This window comes from Pseudorasbora parva, chromosome 8 (assembly GCF_024679245.1).
Source record: "Pseudorasbora parva isolate DD20220531a chromosome 8, ASM2467924v1, whole genome shotgun sequence".
NCBI classification, from domain to species: Eukaryota; Metazoa; Chordata; class Actinopteri; order Cypriniformes; family Gobionidae; genus Pseudorasbora; species Pseudorasbora parva.
Genome location: NC_090179.1, coordinates 48449454 through 48470440, shown reverse-complemented (window position 1 = coordinate 48470440; position 20987 = coordinate 48449454). Strand labels below are relative to the sequence as shown.

Here is a 20987-nt window from a genome sequence, read left to right as displayed (position 1 = left end):
TTAGTCAAATTAGGATATGATTTACACTTGAATAGTTTAATTAAACAGCAATATTAAATGTAAATACACATTCTGCATTTTTACTTTCTCATATAAACTCATCCTGTGTGATTTATAAGCCTTTTGTAAAGTGGGGCCATGGGTAATGTCCTCATATTTCACCCTCTCCTGTAATACCTGTGTCATACCCATGGCATTATACACATTTGAGTCCTCATATGTCACAAAAACAAGCACACACACACAGACATGCACACACACACACACACACACACACACACACACACACACACACACACACACACACACACACACACACACATTCTGCATTTTTACTTTCTCATAAAAACTCCTCCTGTGTGATTTATAAGCCTTTTGTAAAGTGGGCCATGGGTAATGTCCTCATATTTCACCCTCTCCTGTAATACCTGTTTCATACCCATGGCATTATACACATTTGTGTCCTCATATGTCACAAAAACAAGCACACACACACAGACATGCACACAAACTCACACGCGCACACAAACACACACTCACAAAGACACTTACTCACTCATGAACAAAACACACACAAAAACAGTCACATACACACTCACTCAGGAACACACTCACAAACTCACACACACATTCACACACACACACACACACACACACACACACACACACACACACACACACACACACACACACACACACACACACACACACACACACACATGTGTCCTCATATTTCACAAAAACAAACACACACACACACACACACACACACACACACACACACACACACAACACACAACCCACAGTCACATACACAGACACACAAAGTCACACACACAGACACAAACACACTCACGAACACACAGTCACACACACACACACACACACAAACACACAGACACACACAGTCACACACACACAGTCACACACTCACAAACTCTCACAGTCACATACACACCAACACACACATAACACAAAGTCTCATACACAAACAATCATTTGATTGTTTGTTCATTTGTTGTTGGATAAGTGTGTCTGTGTAGTGCTGAGGTGTGTATTATTAGTTTTGGTATATTCTCTGGGTGTGTGTGGGAGTTAGCATTTGTTGAGTTAGCATTTGTTTGGTCATTGCCACGTTGGAAGCGAGTTTGTTGGGGGCGTGGCCAGCGAGGTATTAAAAGCCTTGTGTGTTTGAAACATTTTGGCTAGAGAGAAGCAATTCAATTGACTGATAGACAACTACTCTGTAAGTGTTTGTAACTTTTCTCATTTGATTGTTTGTTCATTTGTTGTTGGATAAGTGTGTCTGTGTAGTGCTGAGGTGTGTATTATTAGTTTTGGTATATTCTCTGGGTGTGTGTGGGAGTTAGCATTTGTTGAGTTAGCATTTGTTTGGTCATTGCCACGTTGGAAGCGAGTTTGTTGGGGGCGTGGCCAGCGAGGTATTAAAAGCCTTGTGTGTTTGAAACATTTTGGCTAGAGAGAAGCAATTCAATTGACTGATAGACAACTACTCTGTAAGTGTTTGTAACTTTTCTCATTTGATTGTTTGTTCATTTGTTGTTGGATAAGTGTGTCTGTGTAGTGCTGAGGTGTGTATTATTAGTTTTGGTATATTCTCTGGGTGTGTGTGGGAGTTAGCATTTGTTGAGTTAGCATTTGTTTGGTCATTGCCACGTTGGAAGCGAGTTTGTTGGTGGCGTGGCCAGCGAGGTATTAAAAGCCTTGTGTGTTTGAAACATTTTGGCTAGAGAGAAGCAATTCAATTGACTGATAGACAACTACTCTGTAAGTGTTTGTAACTTTTCTCATTTGATTGTTTGTTCATTTGTTGTTGGATAAGTGTGTCTGTGTAGTGCTGAGGTGTGTATTATTAGTTTTGGTATATTCTCTGGGTGTGTGTGGGAGTTAGCATTTGTTGAGTTAGCATTTGTTTGGTCATTGCCACGTTGGAAGTGAGTTTGTTGGGGGCGTTCCCAGCTGCTTTCAATAACGATACTCAAGTGAGTATAAATAGCGTGATAGTCCGCGGCAGCGGAAGCGGCAGTGTGAAGCCCTCCTTGTGTGAAGACCGACGAGTGTAAAGACTTCAACTCTTCCCTGTGCAAGACCGACGAGTGTAAAGACTTCAACTCTTCCCTGTGCAAGACCGACGAGTGTAAAGACTTCAACTCTTCCCTGTGCAAGACCGACGAGTGTAAAGACTTCAACTCTTCCCTGTGCAAGACCGACGAGTGTAAAGACTTCAACTCTTCCCAGTGCAACTCCTCCCGAGCAAGGACCCCGGCAAGGCACTTGAGTATCATCTTCCTTTTCATTATTTGTGTTCGGCTCTAATTCCTATCTGGCCTTTTCACCATGTGCTTTCAAATCTCAACTATAACTACTAGCACTCGTAAATCACGCTCCGTACGCACGAGACGCCGTAATCCTAATAATTTGCGCTATATCCTAACATCCTCTGCTACTTTACTCTTTATTCCAATTGGTCTCTGGAATTGCCAGTCGGCTGTAAACAAAGCAGACTTTATTTCATCTATTGGGACTCATTCTCAGCTCAGCCTCATGGCCCTAACTGAGACCTGGATCAAACCAGAGGACACTGCCACTCCTGCAGCACTCTCAAGCAATTATACTTTTTCACACACTCCTCGGCCTATTGGGAGGGGTGGGGGTACTGGTTTGCTTTTCTCAAATGATTGGAAATTTGATCCATTACCGTCTCTACCGGCCAATTCATTTGAATCGCACTCAATCACTATTACTCACCCTGTTAAAATCCATGTGGTAGTGGTCTATCGTCCTCCAGGTCACCTCGGTAACTTTGTGGAGGAGTTGGATGTGTTACTTTCTAGCTTCCCTGAGGATGGCACTCCACTGATTCTGCTTGGCGACTTCAACATCCATCTTGATAAACACCTAGCTGCAGACTTCAGCACTCTACTGACTTCATTTGACCTTAAGTTAGTATCTACTACGGCTACTCACAGATCAGGTAACCAATTAGACCTGGTCTACACACGCAACTGCTCCACAGACAACACTTTAGTTACTCCATTACACACCTCAGACCACTTTCTCATCACTCTTAACCTCATACTGACTCCTGATACAAAACATACTCCTACACAGATTACCTTTCGGCGTAATCTACGCTCACTCTCTCCCTCTCGCCTATCCACTATGGTTTCATCTTCACTCCCTCCACCTGCTCAGTTCTCAGCACTGGACACTAACAGTGCTACTGACACTCTTTGCTCCACTCTAACATCCTCCTTAGACAGTTTTTGCCCCCTTTCATCCAGACCAGCCCGCCCCACCCCATCTGCCCCCTGGCTGTCTGAAGTTCTCAGTGAACATCGCTCTGGACTCAGGGCGGCAGAGAGGAAATGGCATAAATCTAAAAACAATACTGACCTTGCCTTTTATCAGTCTCTTCTCTCTTCTTTCTCTACAAATGTCTCCACTGCTAAAACAACATACTACCACAACAAAATCAACAATTGCTCTGACTCTCGCCAACTCTTTAAAACATTCTCCTCTCTCCTTTGTCCACCTCCTCCCCCTCCTTCATCAACTCTTACAGCTGATGACTTTGCATCATTTTTCACCAACAAAACAGCTCTCAGTAGCAAACAGTTCTCCTCATCACTAACTGACACGCACATCTCAACAACTAACACGAACACGCTTCCATCCTTCTCTCCACTCTCCGAGGCAGATATTTCTAAACTCATCCTTTCCAATCACCCTACTACCTGTCCACTTGATCCTATTCCCACTCACCTCCTTCAGGCTATTTCTTCTTCAATCACTCCTGCACTCACTCACATTGTCAACACTTCTCTTCACACGGGAACCTTTCCCACAGCATTTAAGCAGGCTCGGGTAACCCCACTGCTTAAGAAACCCTCTCTGAATCCAGCACTTTTAGAAAACTACCGACCGGTATCCCTTCTGCCTTTCATTGCAAAGACCCTTGAGCGAGTTGTGTTCAATCAACTCTCTATGTTTCTTGAAAGGGACAACCTCCTAGACAACAACCAATCCGGCTTCAAAAGCGGCCATTCGACTGAGACGGCCTTGCTCTCGGTAACTGAGGCACTGAGACTGGCAAAAGCAGCTTCCAAATCCTCAGTGCTCATTCTGCTGGATCTGTCTGCTGCTTTTGACACAGTTAACCACCAGATCCTCCTGTCAACACTTAAGAGGACGGGGATCTCAGGATCTGCTCTCCAGTGGTTCAGGTCTTACCTCTCTGGTAGGTCCTACAGGGTGTCATGGAGAGGTGAAGTGTCTAAGTCTTATAATCTAGCTACTGGGGTTCCCCAGGGCTCAGTCCTTGGACCACTTCTCTTCTCCATCTACATGTCATCATTAGGTTCTGTCATTCAGAAACACGGCTTCTCCTATCACTGCTATGCGGATGACACTCAACTCTACTTCTCATTTCAACCAGATGATCCTACAGTCAGTGTTCGTATCGCTGCCTGTCTGACAGACATTTCTGACTGGATGAAAGAGCATCATCTTAAACTCAATCTTGCAAAGACAGAATTACTTGTTTTCTCAACCAACCCAGCACTTCATCAAAATTTCTCCATTCAGCTTGGTTCATCGACCATAACTCCATCAAGGACAGCAAGAAACCTTGGAGTTGTGATTGATGACCAGTTAAACTTCACTGACCACATTACTGCAACAGCCCGGTCCTGCAGATTTGCTTTATACAACATTAGAAAGATTAGACCCTTCCTATCAGAACAGGCTGCACAACTCCTGGTTCAAGCTCTTGTTCTCTCCAGACTGGATTATTGTAATGCTCTTCTGGCTGGGCTTCCAGCATGCACTATCAAACCCTTGCAGCTGATCCAGAATGCAGCGGCGAGAGTGGTCTTTAATGAGCCGAAGAGAGCGCATGTTACGCCTCTCTTCATCAAACTGCACTGGTTGCCAATGGCTGCTCGCATCAAATTCAAGGCACTAGTTATCGCCTACAAAACAACCTCTGGCTCGGCACCAATATACCTAAATTCACTTGCTCAGACTTACACACCCTCCAGAAGCTTGCGTTCTGCGAACGAGCGGCGCCTCGTGGTTCCATCCCAAAGAGGCATGAAATCGCTCTCACGGACATTTTCCTGGACCGTTCCTACCTGGTGGAATGACCTGCCGATCTCAATTCGTGCTGCCGAGTCTGTAGCCATTCTTAAAAAACATCTTAAGACACATCTTTTCCATTTGCCCTTGACCAATACAGAATAGCACTTACTGATCACCACAGCAACGACCAAAAGCGTACACTCCGGGATCATATCTACGTCTCTCATCCGGATTTGCGCCTTCAGGCGGGTATGTTACATAGTAATCATAACTATCAGAATCCAGTGTTCTGTATATTGCGTACGTGAGTTTTTGTTGTAGATGGCTATTGCTGCGCGTTTAGCTAGAATACAAAACCAACCCATTGGGCCACTGAATCTGCATTAACGACAACAGCTGGGGCAACAGCCTTAGTCCTAATGGGTTGTAGCTATCTTAGCTATCAAAATCCAGTGTTCGGCACTGTGCGGACGTGAGTTTTTGTTGTAGATGTCTGTCTTTAAAAAAAAAAAAAAAAAAAAAAAAAAAAAAAAAAAGTGTATTGTGCTAATTAATTGAGATTTCTTACAGCTCTTACAGGTTTTTGGCCTTGTCTGTTCCGTTGCTTCTATTACTCTCCCCTTTTTTGTAAGTCGCTTTGGATAAAAGCGTCTGCTAAATGATTAAATGTAAATGTAAATGTACACAGACACACACACCGTCACACACACACACACACACACACACAAAGACACTCATGAACACACACACACAGTCACACACACACACAGTCACAGTCACAAAGTTACAGTCACACAGTCACATACACACACACATACACATACAACTTACACATAACACAGTCACATACACCGACACACATACACACACAAACTCAGTCACATACACACAGTCACATACACACTCGCTCACAAACTCACACGCACACACGCACAGACATGCGCGGACACAGACAGACATGCACACTCACACGCACACAGTCGCATACTCACACACACACACACACACACACACACACACACACACACACACACACACAAAGACACTTACTCACTCATTAACACACACACAGTCACACACTCACAAACTCACACAGTCACATAAACACACAGACAGACATGCGCACTTACACACAGTCACATACATACACACACACACACACACACGCTCACAAAGACACTCACTCATTAACACACACACAGTCACACACTCACAAACTCACACAGTCACATAAACACACAGACAGACATGCGCACATACACACAGTCACATACATACACACGCACACACACACACACACGCTCACAAAGACACTCACTCATGAACACACGCACAGTCACACACACACACACACACACACACACACACACACACACACACACACACAGTCACATACACACACTCACACAGTCACATAAACACACAGACAGACATGCGCACTTACACACAGTCACATACATACACACACACACACACACGCGTTCACATACAAACACAGTCACACTCATTCACACACACACACACACACACACACACACACACACACACACACAGTCACATACACACACTCACACAGTCACATAAACACACAGACAGACATGCGCACTCGCACACACAGTCACATACATACACACACGCACTCACAAAGACACTCACTCATGAACACACACACAGTCACACACACACACACACACACACACACGCACACACAGACACACACACACATACAACATACACATAACACACACACATACACCATCACAAACACACTCACGAACGAACAAACACACACACAGTCACACACACAAACTCACTCAAACACACACTCAAAAACTCAGTCACACACACACACACACACACACACACACACACACACACACACACACACACACACACAGTCACACACAGTCACACACACACACACACAGTCACACACACACACACAGTCACACACACACACAGTCACACACACACACAGTCACACTCATTCACACACACACACACACACACACACAACAAACTCTCACACGCACAGTCACATACACACTCAGTCACATACACACTCACTCACGAACAGTCACACAAACACACACACTCACACACACACACACACACACACAGTCACATATGCACACACATACACACACATACCCACTCTCAAACACACTCAGTCACGAACAAACACACACACACACACACATGCACACACTCACAAACTCACAGGCGTACACACACACACACATATATGCACACACACACATACAAACTAGCACACAAACTCACACACACACTCGCACGCGCACACACACACACACGCACACAGACATGCGCGGACACAGACAGACATGCACACTCACACACAGTCACACACTCAAAAACACTCACAAACTCACATAAACACACAGACAGACATGAGCACTCACACACACACACACACACACACACACACACACACACACTCACACACACACGTTCACATACAAACACAGTCACACTCATTCACACACACACACACACACAACAAACTCTCTCACACACACACACATACCCCTTTTCCACCAAGGCAGTGCTGGTGCTAAATCGGAGCCAGAGCCTAGTTTCAAATCGGTTCTTAGTGTTTCCACAGCCAAAGCACCAGCTCCGAGCCAGGAAAAGTGGTTCTTAAGTAACACCAAAACATTGCTGGGCTAGAAGTAAGAACCGCTTGCGTCACCGGCTGGGGGCGGCGTTACCGTGATCAACAAGATGAACACAAACCTGTGACCACCATTTTTTCAATAGCAGCTAATCAAGCTAACAGCTGCTGGATTGTAATCTCCGTCTATACAAATCATGGAGAGCTGCACAAATGCGTTGGATTTGCGGCGTTTTAATGCTGATGTAGGATCATAAAGCCATGTTTGTTCGAGATGCATCGGCGCGCGCTGTGCAGACTGATTGCGTATGACATCAAAGTAGAGCGAGCGCCAACGACTCCTTATGCTTTTGAATCGCTCGCGCAGTATTTGGATATCATATGTGGGTTGGTCTGCGCAGCGTCAATGCATTAGATAGAACACGCCTGGAAATTGTGTGTGTGTGTGTGTGTTTCCCGCTGCCTCGCTAGCAGTAGAGTCCTGCAACGGGTCGGGTACCCGCGGGCATAAAAGTGGCTAAAACAGGTGGATTGTGACATAAATTATAAAATACACGGGCGGGGTGCGGGCGGATAATTAATTCCGTGCGAGCGGGTAGAAGCGCGGATGAAAAATATGTGCAATATTTTTCTTTGCTGTGGCGAGGCGGAGGAGCGAGCGAGACCGGGGCGTGATGGCGAATGAGTGTCACCTGTGAGCCACACCGGTCTCAAATCCTCTCACGAGGGAGCTCGGCGGCATATAAGGATGAGAGATCACCAGACCTGGATTTTACGTTGAGTTGTGTTTGTTTTATTATGTGTGTGCGTGGCAGATGTCCGTGAGGGGCCGCGTTACTTTCGCTTTGTTTGGTTAAGTCTTTTAAATGCTCGCCGGTTCTCGAAAAACGATCAAAACGATCCAGTCGTCCTTCTTCCCCCCCAAACATACTGTATTACAATTTCTATGTCCAATTTACCATTACACATACACGCAACAACGATATGCCATATGATCCATCACGTCACCACCACTGTGACTTTTGTTGATGCCACTCGTAGCCCAGATGGAGCGAGCGTTGCAGGATTAGCAATGGATGAAGTAAAAGTAAAGTTGGTGAGTGAAGTATATAAAATTGTTGACAACGACTCTATAAAGGCACTTTAGCCTGTTTCTTTAGCCCATTCATGATGCTGTTGATGATGAGAGAAGTGCAATATAAAAAAATAAATAAAGCATTTTAATTGAAATGATTTTAGCGTGTGTGATTTATTGCGGGCACGGATCGGGTAACGGGCAAATATTAACAGGTCTGGGATGGACCCGTGCAGGACTCTGGTATGACGTTAGACCTGGCTCTGTTGTGACTCTTAGCATGTGGAAAAGAAAACGGTTCTTAGAAGGCTCTCAAGTCGAACCAACTTAGAACTGACACTAGCACTGGCTCCGAACTAGCACCCGGTTCACTCTGGTGGAAAAGGGGTAGCAGTCACATACACGCTCACTCACATACACACTCACTCACGAACAAAGTCACACAAACACACAAACTCACACACACACACACACACACACACACACACGCACACGCACACGCGCGCGCACACATTCTGCATTTTTACTTTCTCATAAAAACTCCTCCTGTGTGATTTATAAGCCTTTTGTAAAGTGGGGCCATGGGTAATGTCCTCATATTTCACCCTTTCCTGTAATACCTGTGTCATACCCATGGCATTACACACATTTGTGTCCTCATATGTCACAAAAACAAGCACACACACACAGACATGCACACAAACTCACACGCGCACACACACACACTCACAAAGACACTTACTCACTCATGAACAAACACACACACAGTCACACACTCACAAACTCACACAAAAACAGTCACATACACACACTCACACACAGTCACATACACACTCACTCAGGAACACACTCACAAACTCACACACAGTCACACACACACACACACACACACATTCACACACACACACACACACACACACACACACACACACACACACACACACACACACACACACATACAGTTACACACACACAGTCACACACTCACAAACTCACAGTCATATACACACCAACACACACAACACACACATAACACAAAGTCTCATACACAGACACGCACACACCGTCACTCACAAACACACACACACACACACACACACACTCACACTAAAACAGTCACACTTATAAAACATACACACACTAACACACAGTCACATACACACTCACTCGGTAACACATTCACACACACTCACACACATTCACACACACACACACACACACACACACATACACACACACATACCCACTCTCAAACACACTAACTCACGAACAAACACACGCACACATGCACACACTCTCAAACTCACAGGCGTACACACACACACACACACACACATGTGCACACACACAAAAACGCACTCACAAACTCACACACACTCACAAACACACAAACACACTCACACACACACACACACAGTCACATACATACACACTCACTCACTCACGAACAAACACACGCACACATGCACACACTCACAAACTCACACACTCACTCACACATATATGCACACACACACACACACACAGTCACATAAACACACAGACAGACATGCGCACTCGCACACACAGTCACATACATACACACACACACTCACAAAGACACTGAATCATGAACACACACACAGTGACACAAACACACACACACACACAGTCACACAGTCACAAACTCACACACACAGTCACATACACACACATACAACATACACATAACACACACACATGGACCATCACACACACACAGTCACATACACACTCACTCACTCACGAACACACACACTCACAAACTCAGTCACATACACACACATACATACACACACACACACACACACACACAGTCACACACACACTCACATACACACACAGTCATACTCATTCACACACACACACACACAACAAACTCTCACACACACACACAACAAACTCTCACACACACTCAGTCACATACACACTCAGTCACATACACACTCACTCACGAACAGTCACACAAACACTCACACACACACACAGTCACATACGCACACACATACACACACATACCCACTCTCAAACACACTCACTCACGAACAAACACACACACACATGCACACACTCACAAACTCACAGGCGTACACACACACACACATATATGCACACACACACACACACACAAACATGCACACAAACTCACACACACGCTCGCTCACAAGCTCGCACGCGCACACACACACACACACACATGCACACAGACATGCGCGGACACACAGTCACACAGTTACAGTCACACAGTCACAGTCACACACACATACAACATACACCGACATACATACACACTCGCTCACAAACTCACACGCACACACGCACAGACATGCGCGGACACAGACAGACATGCACACTCACACGCACACAGCATCACACACACACACACTGTCTCTCTCTCTCTCTCTCTCTCACTCACTCACTCACACACACACACACACACAGATACACACACACACACACACACACACACTTTCTCACACACATTGGGTTTCCATGTTTTATGGGTCTTTCCACAGAAATAATGTTGTTATACTGTACAAACTGTATATTCTCTCCTCTAATCCTAACTGATGTATTTTAACAACGTGAACTAATGAGTATTTATATATATTTCATATTGACAGCATTGTGTTATTTATTTATTTAGTGTAAGTGCTCATGTTTAGCTTTGGAGATAGACTTAATGTGTGTCATTGTTCTCTACAGGTTGATGAGCTGTGGTGTCACAGATGAAGGTTGTGCTGCTCTGGCTTCAGCTCTGAGATCAAACCCCTCACACCTGGGAGATCTGGATCTGTCTGTGAATAATCTAGGAGATTCAGGAGTGAAGCTGCTCTCTGATCTGAGGGATGATCCTCATTATAAACTGGAGACACTGGGGTAACAACAGTTTCCATCATCATATTTTCATTTAAAGTTCAAATGTCTGTTTTACTCTCTAGAAATAAAAGGAAGTGTGTAGTGGAGTGTAATGATCATTTCTGCTGGTTCTGTATCAGCTGTCCGTTGTGTGAAAGTGACCTTTCATGACCTTTTGATGTTGTAAAGTGACTTTGAGCATCAGATAGAAGCTATATTAAAGCTATATAGCTTATGTTTGAGAATGAATTAATAAAGCTTATCTAGTTAGTGCTCAGTTTTCTTATGAAAAGATGTGACAGTCGTAATGTCTCACACTGCATATGTGACTGTGTGTGTGTTTTATTTCAGGATTGACGATCAGAGGAGAGTCTGATGTTCTGCTGATGATCTGATGGTGAATAAGGATCATTTTCTGAACTGATCCCGATTGACTGTACATTTTTTAACTCTCCTCGTCCGAATGGCCGCGGGGGTGGCATAGTAACTATTTTACGGAACTCGCTCTCTGCACGCTGTCGATTGGTCCCTGGAACGGCCTTCTCCAGCTTCGAAGCTCAGTTTCTTCACTTGGACTGTAACGGTCCTGTATGTTTAGTGGTGATTTATCGTCCTCCGCACTCCACTAAGGACTTTATACAGCATTTCACTGAACTGATTGGCAATATTGCCATAAATTATGACCGCTTCCTATTGGTGGGCGACTTTAATGTTCATGTCTGCTGTCCTTCTAACCCCTAATCACACAAGTTTCTTAACATTATTAATGATTTTAATCTCTCACAGTGGATCAGTGACTCTACACATATTTTGCGTCATACGTTGGACCTTGTACTATCATATGGGTTTGATGTGACAGATGTTGTGCTCTCAGATTTTATGATTTCTGATCATAAGCCTATATTATTCACACTATCCCTTCCAGAGCTGTCACTTTCTTCTAGTAAAACTGTTAATCTTTCTCGTTTCTATTCTCCTCAGTTTAGCACAAATTTCAACTTGTGCTTTGAAGAGTATTGTTCCTCACAATTAAATTTGGATCAACCATTTCTTGACTTGGATGCTGATCAACATCTGAGCCTTCTGAACTCTGTCTGGCTTAAGGTAGCAAATGCAACTGCACCACTTAAGCCTCACAAACTGAAATCCAAAACCATACTGTTGCAAAACTCTGCTACCCGCCTTTTGAGACAAAACTGCAGGAAGGCAGAACGTAAATGGAAACAAGACAGGCTGCATATCTCTCTTCAAATGTTCAGAGACTCGCTTATTTCATACCAGGCTGCAGCCAAGTCTGCTAAAGCTGCATACTTCTCCAAATTAATTGAAACTAATCACTCTAAACCTAAGGTTCTGTTTTCTATTATTCAATCTGTTACCAATCCTTCCGTGAACAGCCCACCGGTGGCTTCTGATGCTCTCTGTGAAAACTTCTTGAGATACTTCAGTGACAAAATTACAAACTTAAGACTTGACGTCCGTCCCACCTTAACATTAGCTAATTCTCCAATCATGTCACCCGCCTATGTATTTCTGGACACTTTTGAACCCATCAATCTCCAGGAGTTAAAGGAAGTTATTGACAAAATTAAACCTTCCTTTTGTCCTGGCGATATTATTCACCCCAAATTTTTAAAATTGATTATTGATTCGATTGGGTCTGGTCTGCTATCTCTTGTTAATAAGTGTCTCCTAACGGGTTCTGTTCCTGCTGACCTTAAAGTCGCTACAGTCACTCCTCTGCTCAAGAAGTCTTCTCTGGACCCCACTGTCCTAAAAAATGTTCGTCCCATTTCTGTTCTGCCTTTTATTTCAAAAGTTTTAGAGAAAATTGTGCTGAATCAACTTCAACACTTTATGTCTAGTAATTCTATTTATGAGGTTTTTCAGTCTGGTTTTAAATCTGCTCACAGCACTAAGTCTGCCCTTCTGAGACTTGTTAATGACATCTACATCTCCACTGATTCTGGGGACTCTGTGGTTCTTATTCTCTTACATCTGTCGGCTGCTTTTGATACCATAGACCACTCCTTACTATTATCTAGACTAGAGTCCTGGGTAGGCCTAAAAGCAAATGCACTGAAATGGTTTCATTCTTACCTATCTGACAGAAAGTTTTCAGTGAAACTGGGCAATTTTTCCTCCTCCCCCACCCCTCTGACCTGTGGCCTCCCTCAAGGCTCTATTTTAGCACCCTCTTTATTTTCTCTGTACATGCTGCCTCTGGGCTATATTCTAAGAAAGCATGGTGTGTCCTTTCATTTCTACGCAGATGACACTCAAATTTATCTTCCTGTCAAGAAAAATAATTCAACTGCGATCACCTCTCTTCTCCATTGTTTAGAGGAGGTTAAATTATGGCTAGCCCAAAACTTCCTCTTCTTAAACGAGGACAAAACTGAGGTCATTGTATTCAGTCCCAATGACAACACTCAGCATATAAGCCCTGAGCTAGAAAGTTTATCCGCTTTTAGATCAACAAGGGTCCAGAACCTAGGTATTATTTTTGACCAGGATTTAAAATTTGACAGACATATCTCCTCTGTCATTGGTTCTAGTTTTTTATCAGCTTCGTCTTCTGTCTAAAATTAAAAACGTTCTCTCCCCGAAATCTCTAGAAATGGCTGTTCATGCGTTTGTTACATCGCGTCTAGATTACTGCAATTTTTTATATTGCGGAATCTCTAAATCTCAAATTGCACGACTTCAGCTTGTCCAAAATGCTGCTGCCAGATTTCTTTTAAAGCGTCGTAATTATGAACATGTCACTCCTATTCTTAGATCACTTCATTGGCAGCCGATTTGTCAGAGAATAGATTTTAAAATTCTCCTCTTCGTCTATAAATCCCTTCATAACACCCTTCATAAGCGCCTGTCTATCTATCAGAACTCCTTCACTCCTATACTCCTTCCAGAAGACTCCGTTCTTGTGATCATGTTTTGCTGGTCGTTCCACGCGCTAGACTGAAGCGTAGAGGTGAGCGTGCATTTGCGGTAGCAGGGCCACGACTCTGGAATACCCTGCCTTTAGAGATCAGGCTGGCCCCTACCCTGTCTATTTTTAAGTCACTGTTAAAGACTTTTCTATTTACTTTAGCGTACTGATTACCCTGATGTGTTTGACTTTTAAAAGTTGTGCTTTTTATTTTTACTCTCTTCTGGTTTTATTTTTATGTATGTATGCTATTCTTGACCTTCTGTAAAGCACTTTGGTCAGCCTGGGGGCTGTGGGAAATGTGCTATATAAATAACATTGAACTTGAACTTGAAGGATCCACTACAGAGACTCACAGTCAACAGAATCAACAGAGACTGAAGATACAGTGACTTCACTGTTATAAATTAAGACTTCATTTAGATTTCAACGATCCTCTGACAGACCTGATGAGGCGGCAGTGAAACACCTTTTATTTCACAGCAGCAAATCACAGATTAACCATTTTATTTCTATAAACACACAGTATACACTCAAAAGGTGTGTGTTTTGTTACAGAGAGAATATAGAGCCTGAATGTGTGTGTGTGAGACCAGCAGAGGGAGACACACACTAATGAAAGATTCATTTACCAGGGTGTCCGCGGGGTTTTAAAAAGTATTAAAAAGTGATAAATCAAAATTGTCAAATTTAAGGCCATTAAAAGTGTTAAATGTGGTCTCAGAGGTATTATTTTTTTCCACATTATTATTTTTTTTTTCAGACTATCAGGTGTCCTATTCTGATTGAAATTCTATCTGGGTTTGCGTTAGTTCGTTTAAATATGGGCTTTAGCATATCTGGGCACATAATCAAAGATCGTTCGTCTCCGTCTCAACCAAGCGGCAACCTCCCGCGATCTCTCTTGAAGCCAATACGGAAGTAATTTAAGCTGCAATTCCTCAACTGGCCTCTAGGGACAGGCTTCAGTAGGGAGCAGAATCTCATTGAGCCCCATGTTAAAAGGCTAATTTTGATCTTCATGACAACTGTGAGGGGGGTGCATTTTTTTATAACTCATTCGTTTACGTTATATAAAAGGCTTGTTTGAGATGCGCCTCGCCTCGCCTGAAAAAAAGGCCAGACTAGGCGGCTGCAGTGAGGGGAGGAGTGAAAAAAGAGCAGGCAAGCCGGACAGTTCTCTCTTCTCGTAGTGGATCAGACACCTGCGAGATCAGGTGTGTGTGTGTGTGTGTGTGTGTGTGTGTGTGTGTGTGTGTGTGTGTGTGAGATTACAGTTCTCTCTTCTCGTAGTGGATCAGACACCTGTGAGATCAGGTGTGTGTGTGTGTGTGTGTGTGAGATTACAGTTCTCTCTTCTCGTAGGGGATCAGACACCTGCGAGATCAGGTGTGTGTGTGTGTGTGTGTGTGTGTGTGTGTGTGTGTGTGTGTGTGTGTGTGTGTGTGTGTGTGTGAGATTACAGTTCTCTCTTCTCGTAGGGGATCAGACACCTGCGAGATCAGGTGTGTGTGTGTGTGTGTGTGTGAGATTACAGTTTTCTCTTCTTGTAGTGGATCAGACACCTGCGAGATCAGGTGTGTGTGTGTGTGTGAGAGAGATTACAGTTTTCTCTTCTTGTAGTGGATCAGACACCTGCGAGATCAGGTGTGTGTGTGTGTGTGTGTGTGTGTGTGTGTGTGTGTGTGTGTGTGTGTGTGTGTGAGATTACTGTTCTCTCTTCTAGTAGTGGATCAGACACCTGTGAGATCAGTTGCGGATATCGCGGGATTCACACTCGTGCGCTCTGTTGCTGATAAACTGGATGTAATTTAAGTTCTGTTATAAATATTATGAACAAGACACCCAAAGGTTTTGTTATTTATTTCCTTTCGAAAGGCCTGTTTATCAAGCATTTTTTCTTTAATTACACACGTTTTTATATTTTTTTTATCAATATGACAACAATCACATAACCCACTGAGAGATTGCACTGTCCGAGAGTTTGGGAATATTCACACATAATTTATTCACATAAAAACATGATATCAGAGTTTTAAAATCAAATATTTAAAAAAATAACTATACATCACGGTTCATAATATATATTTTATTTTATATAAAAGCAACAGAACTTAAATTACATCCAGTTTATCAGCAACAGAGCGCACGAGTGTGAATCCCGCGATATCCGCAACTGATCTCGCAGGCGTCTGATCCACTACGAGAAGAGAGAACTGTAATCTCACACACACACACACACACACCTGATCTCGCAGGTGTCTGATCCACTACGAGAAGAGAGAACTGTAATCTCACACACACACACACCTGATCTCGCAGGCGTCTGATCCACTACGAGAAGAGAGAACTGTAATCTCACACACACACACACACACACACACACACCTGATCTCGCAGGTGTCTGATCCACTACGAGAAGAGAGAACTGTAATCTCACACACACACACACACACACCTGATCTGATGTTTGGGAATATTCACACATAATTTATTCACATAAAAACATGATATCAGAGTTTTAAAATCAAATATTAAAAAAATAATTATACATCACGGTTGTTTAAACCAATAAGCATTAAGCTGTGTCGTCAGCTAGTTGTTTCCCATCATGCTTTTGTTTAGCGCAGTCGGTGGAGAGCAACTGCGCTCGACTGCAGAATCCGACACGTCCGCCTCGCCATCGCGAGAGATTTTTGACATGCGTCAGCATGACGTCAGTGCAAGGCGGACCGCCCTCGGACACATTTCTAACCGGCATGCATCTCGCGCTGATCACCGGTGATCGGTTCTGCGCAGATTTTGCTCATCTCAAACAAGCCTAAAGCCTTAAAGTTCTGCATAAGTAAGGGCGTGGTTACAGGTGGATAGCCATTTATCTGCCGTCTATAGTCATTGCGTCACCTCAGCTCCGCGCACATCCCGCCTTTTTGCCCATTTTCTGCTATCCGGGAGTGACACGTGATGACTCGCTCACAAGATGGCAACGCCCAGCTCGACCCTACTTTAAGGCTTGTTCGACTTCACCCAGCGATGCGCAGACAGATCGGCGGCTGACTTAAAGCACTGCATGCCGGTTAGAAATTTAGTCCAACTTGAGACAGCGCCGACAGCACGTGTCTGTGACGTATGTCAACAAAGTACCGCGAGAACGATTCGAGAGCAGCCGGCTGATGCAGCCGGTTCAGATTCTCAAGGGGGACTGCAGGAGGCTGCTCGAGCTCTGATGACGACACAGCTGATCCACGATTGGCCGATTCACCTCATGACAACGATCACGTGTTTCGTGTTTATTCTAAAACCTTATGTCACGATAATGCTTACAAATCATTTATTTATAACAGTAAAACCTCTTTTCATGTAGTCGGGATGTTATATTGTAATGTTTATCAAACTAAAACTGATAAAAACCGTTGACAACAGTTCATAGATAGTGTAGGTTTATATGTTGAACTTTATTCTTTTCCAAATAGACATTTTATTAAGCAGTATATAAAATATTGGATGAAAATATCATTTGAAACATCTGTGTGTTTGAGAAATATTGCATTTATTTAACTTCAGCTGTGATAAAGTTTGCAAACACAGCGCAAGCGTCACTACGGGAAGCAGAAAGTGTCCGACTTCACGTCTCCGTTTGCAGCTCCTCCTCCCCGCCTGCACTCGGCTACTCTCGCCGATCGCATGCATCCAGCCGCAGCCGATGTCCAACACACCTTTAAGCTTCAGAACGGCTTATCGGAATCCTATGGGTGACGTCACGGACGCTACGTCCATATTTTTGTACAGTCTATGGTCTCAACCAGAGCCATATAAAAAGAGAGCTGCGACACTCTTTGATCTCGCCGCCACGGTGTCACGTGGTTCATAGAGCGCTCAATAGTTCCAAACAGCTCCGCGCTGTCAATCCAGTTGAATGGGATTAAGCAGGATAGACAGTAGATTCACTATATTTGCAGCAATTTCTGGCTAATATTAACACAATATGTGCATCAACTTCGACTAGGCTTTACAGTGGCAGTTTATTCACAACGTTAATATTTTTCTTGAGTGATATGGTTATTTTATTTGGGTCACGCGAGTAGCTACATCATGATTTTACAGTGTTGAGTGTTGTAGCCAATCACGGGCATTTCTGTTGAAAATGATGACCAATCATATGTTTAATTTACCTAGAAGATAATCCCCTCAGTACCGATCAAAACAAGTTTTATACGATCCGTTTTTCCAGTTTAATAAATTATAATTAACATCAATATACTGTAATGATTTTTTTTACAGTAAATTGAACATATAGGTGCATATATGCACACATATAAGAGCATATAGGTATGTAGCCTACATATATGTGCATGTACATAGCCTATAATATAGGAAAACGGCATTTTTATATATGTCACATATAAAAAAACCTATATGAAATCCTATGGTGAAACATATATGTTTATATAGATTCTTTCCATGTGGGGTGGTAATTTCTTTTACCAATTTAATGTTGTTAACTTGCCGATGTTATTTTATGATTCTTGAAGCATAGCCTACACAACAGGTGAATACAGTATACATAAATGATGCTAGCATATACAGAATTTACACAAGAAAGAAGCTTAAAATAGTGTTTCAAATCAAAACAGGGCAACCAATGTAATTCAACTCAAACTTTATATCAGGCCCTACTGACTTCATAGGAAACACATTCGACAGAAAGATCTCAGAGACTAAAAACTGTTCAAATATGACAGATAACATCTGGATACAGTAGTTTTAGCAGCGCCGCTCACGTTATCTAACTGCAGTTAGCGTCTAACGATCTATTATATAACAATAAACATAAACTCTAACGTGCTTCATAAAGTACATCTTTTATCAATATCCCTGAGAGGTCAATAATGCCATAAAATCTCAAAATATGCAGTAATTCCATCAGTTTCCCAGCTAGTGTGCTTGAGATACACTGAAATGAATGGGGTTCAGTGCTGGAACTACTGGCTGTTTGGAACTATTGGTCGCTCCGTGCACGCTTTACTTCCGCATTCCTCAGTTCCTATGGCAGTCTATGGGAGTGTCGTAACTCTGGGTGCGTCTCAAACAGCTCCCTAGTTCAGTTGTCAGGGCACTGATCAGGGACTCAGCCCATTGACTTATGTTAAGATCAGTGCCCTGACTAGTGAACTAGGGAGCTGATTGAGACGCAGGGTCTGTTTTTCAATGGCTCTGGTCTCAACGTATGTTTGATGCTGACGTCATATTCAGTGGTCGTTCGGCATCATCTCAGAACACTGCGCGCTCAACAGAAGTGGCTGGCTTACGTTTTATTTTAGACTTGCTTCAAGGCATATCTTCAACGACTGTCCTCATAAGAGCAATCTTAAATGATTTATATAAAGTCTAAAATGAACGAAAAGAGTTTTAAGAGAATGAGGCGCGATCCATAGACAGTAAACAGTGAGATCCGTGTGTCTGTCTGCTCTTAAAGGGACAGCAGCCAATAAAGCTTCCTGTCAGTGAAGTTAAAGAACAAAGGGAACAGAAAAAAAGGCTCTCTGCTCTGGACTAAATAACTTGTGTATCTTTAATAAGGATTAACTATTTAATTTATAGTTTATGCAGTGCAGACTGCATATAACTTTGATAACTTTATTACATTTCTGTATATTTCCTAACTGTTAAGACAGGAAGGGCAGGAGTAAACATGACATTTATTATGGGTTTATGTTAGCATTGTTTTAAGTTTACTTAAATTAAAAACGGTTATATTTTTGAAGCCTAATAATAAATGTAAAAAATATCAGTAGCTGAATTAATATCAGTAATAATGGCCTTCATTCATAAAAAAGATATGTCTTTATGTTGTTTCTACATTAATTTGATTAACTGTGAAATTATTATATTAAAAAATATATTACAAACGTACAAAAACATTTCTTTTTTTTATTCATCTCGGTGTGGAGAAATGTAAGAGGAGAGCGAGAGACACAGTTTTCTGGCCTGGAGTTAACAGAGACATTGAACATCTGCTGAGACGGTGTGGCACATGTCAGAGATTCAGACGCAGGCGGATCAAAGAGCCAATGATAATTCTGGACTGACCAGAATCTGGGAGAAAGTGGGAATGGATCTCTTCATCTGAAAGTCCATCATTATTTAGTGCTGATTGACTATTACTCAAACTGCCCTGAATTAGCCTTACTTCCTAACATGTCCACAAAGTGTGTGATAACACAATACATGGAATAGCACAAACGCTCATCAGTGACAATGGCCCGTGTTTCAGCAGCAAAGAGTGGCCAGATCTTTCAGTGCAATATGACTTCAAGCATGTGAGCTGGAGTCCAGAATACGCTCCGTCAGATGGCAAGGCT

The 20987-nt window shown here is 43.0% G+C and overlaps 1 protein-coding gene across 1 annotated transcript in view; it reads left to right on the top strand.

Moving 5' to 3' along the window:
- Positions 1 to 15562, top strand: part of LOC137084578 (NACHT, LRR and PYD domains-containing protein 3-like) — a 48201-nt gene extending 32639 nt beyond the window's left edge. The window contains exons 12-13 of the mRNA XM_067450867.1: positions 11538 to 11711; positions 12042 to 15562. Of these exons, the coding sequence (XP_067306968.1) occupies positions 11538 to 11711; positions 12042 to 12066 (199 nt within the window). The 3' untranslated portion in view covers positions 12067 to 15562. The remainder of the gene's footprint in view (positions 1 to 11537; positions 11712 to 12041) is intronic.
- Positions 15563 to 20987: the final 5425 nt, after the last annotated feature.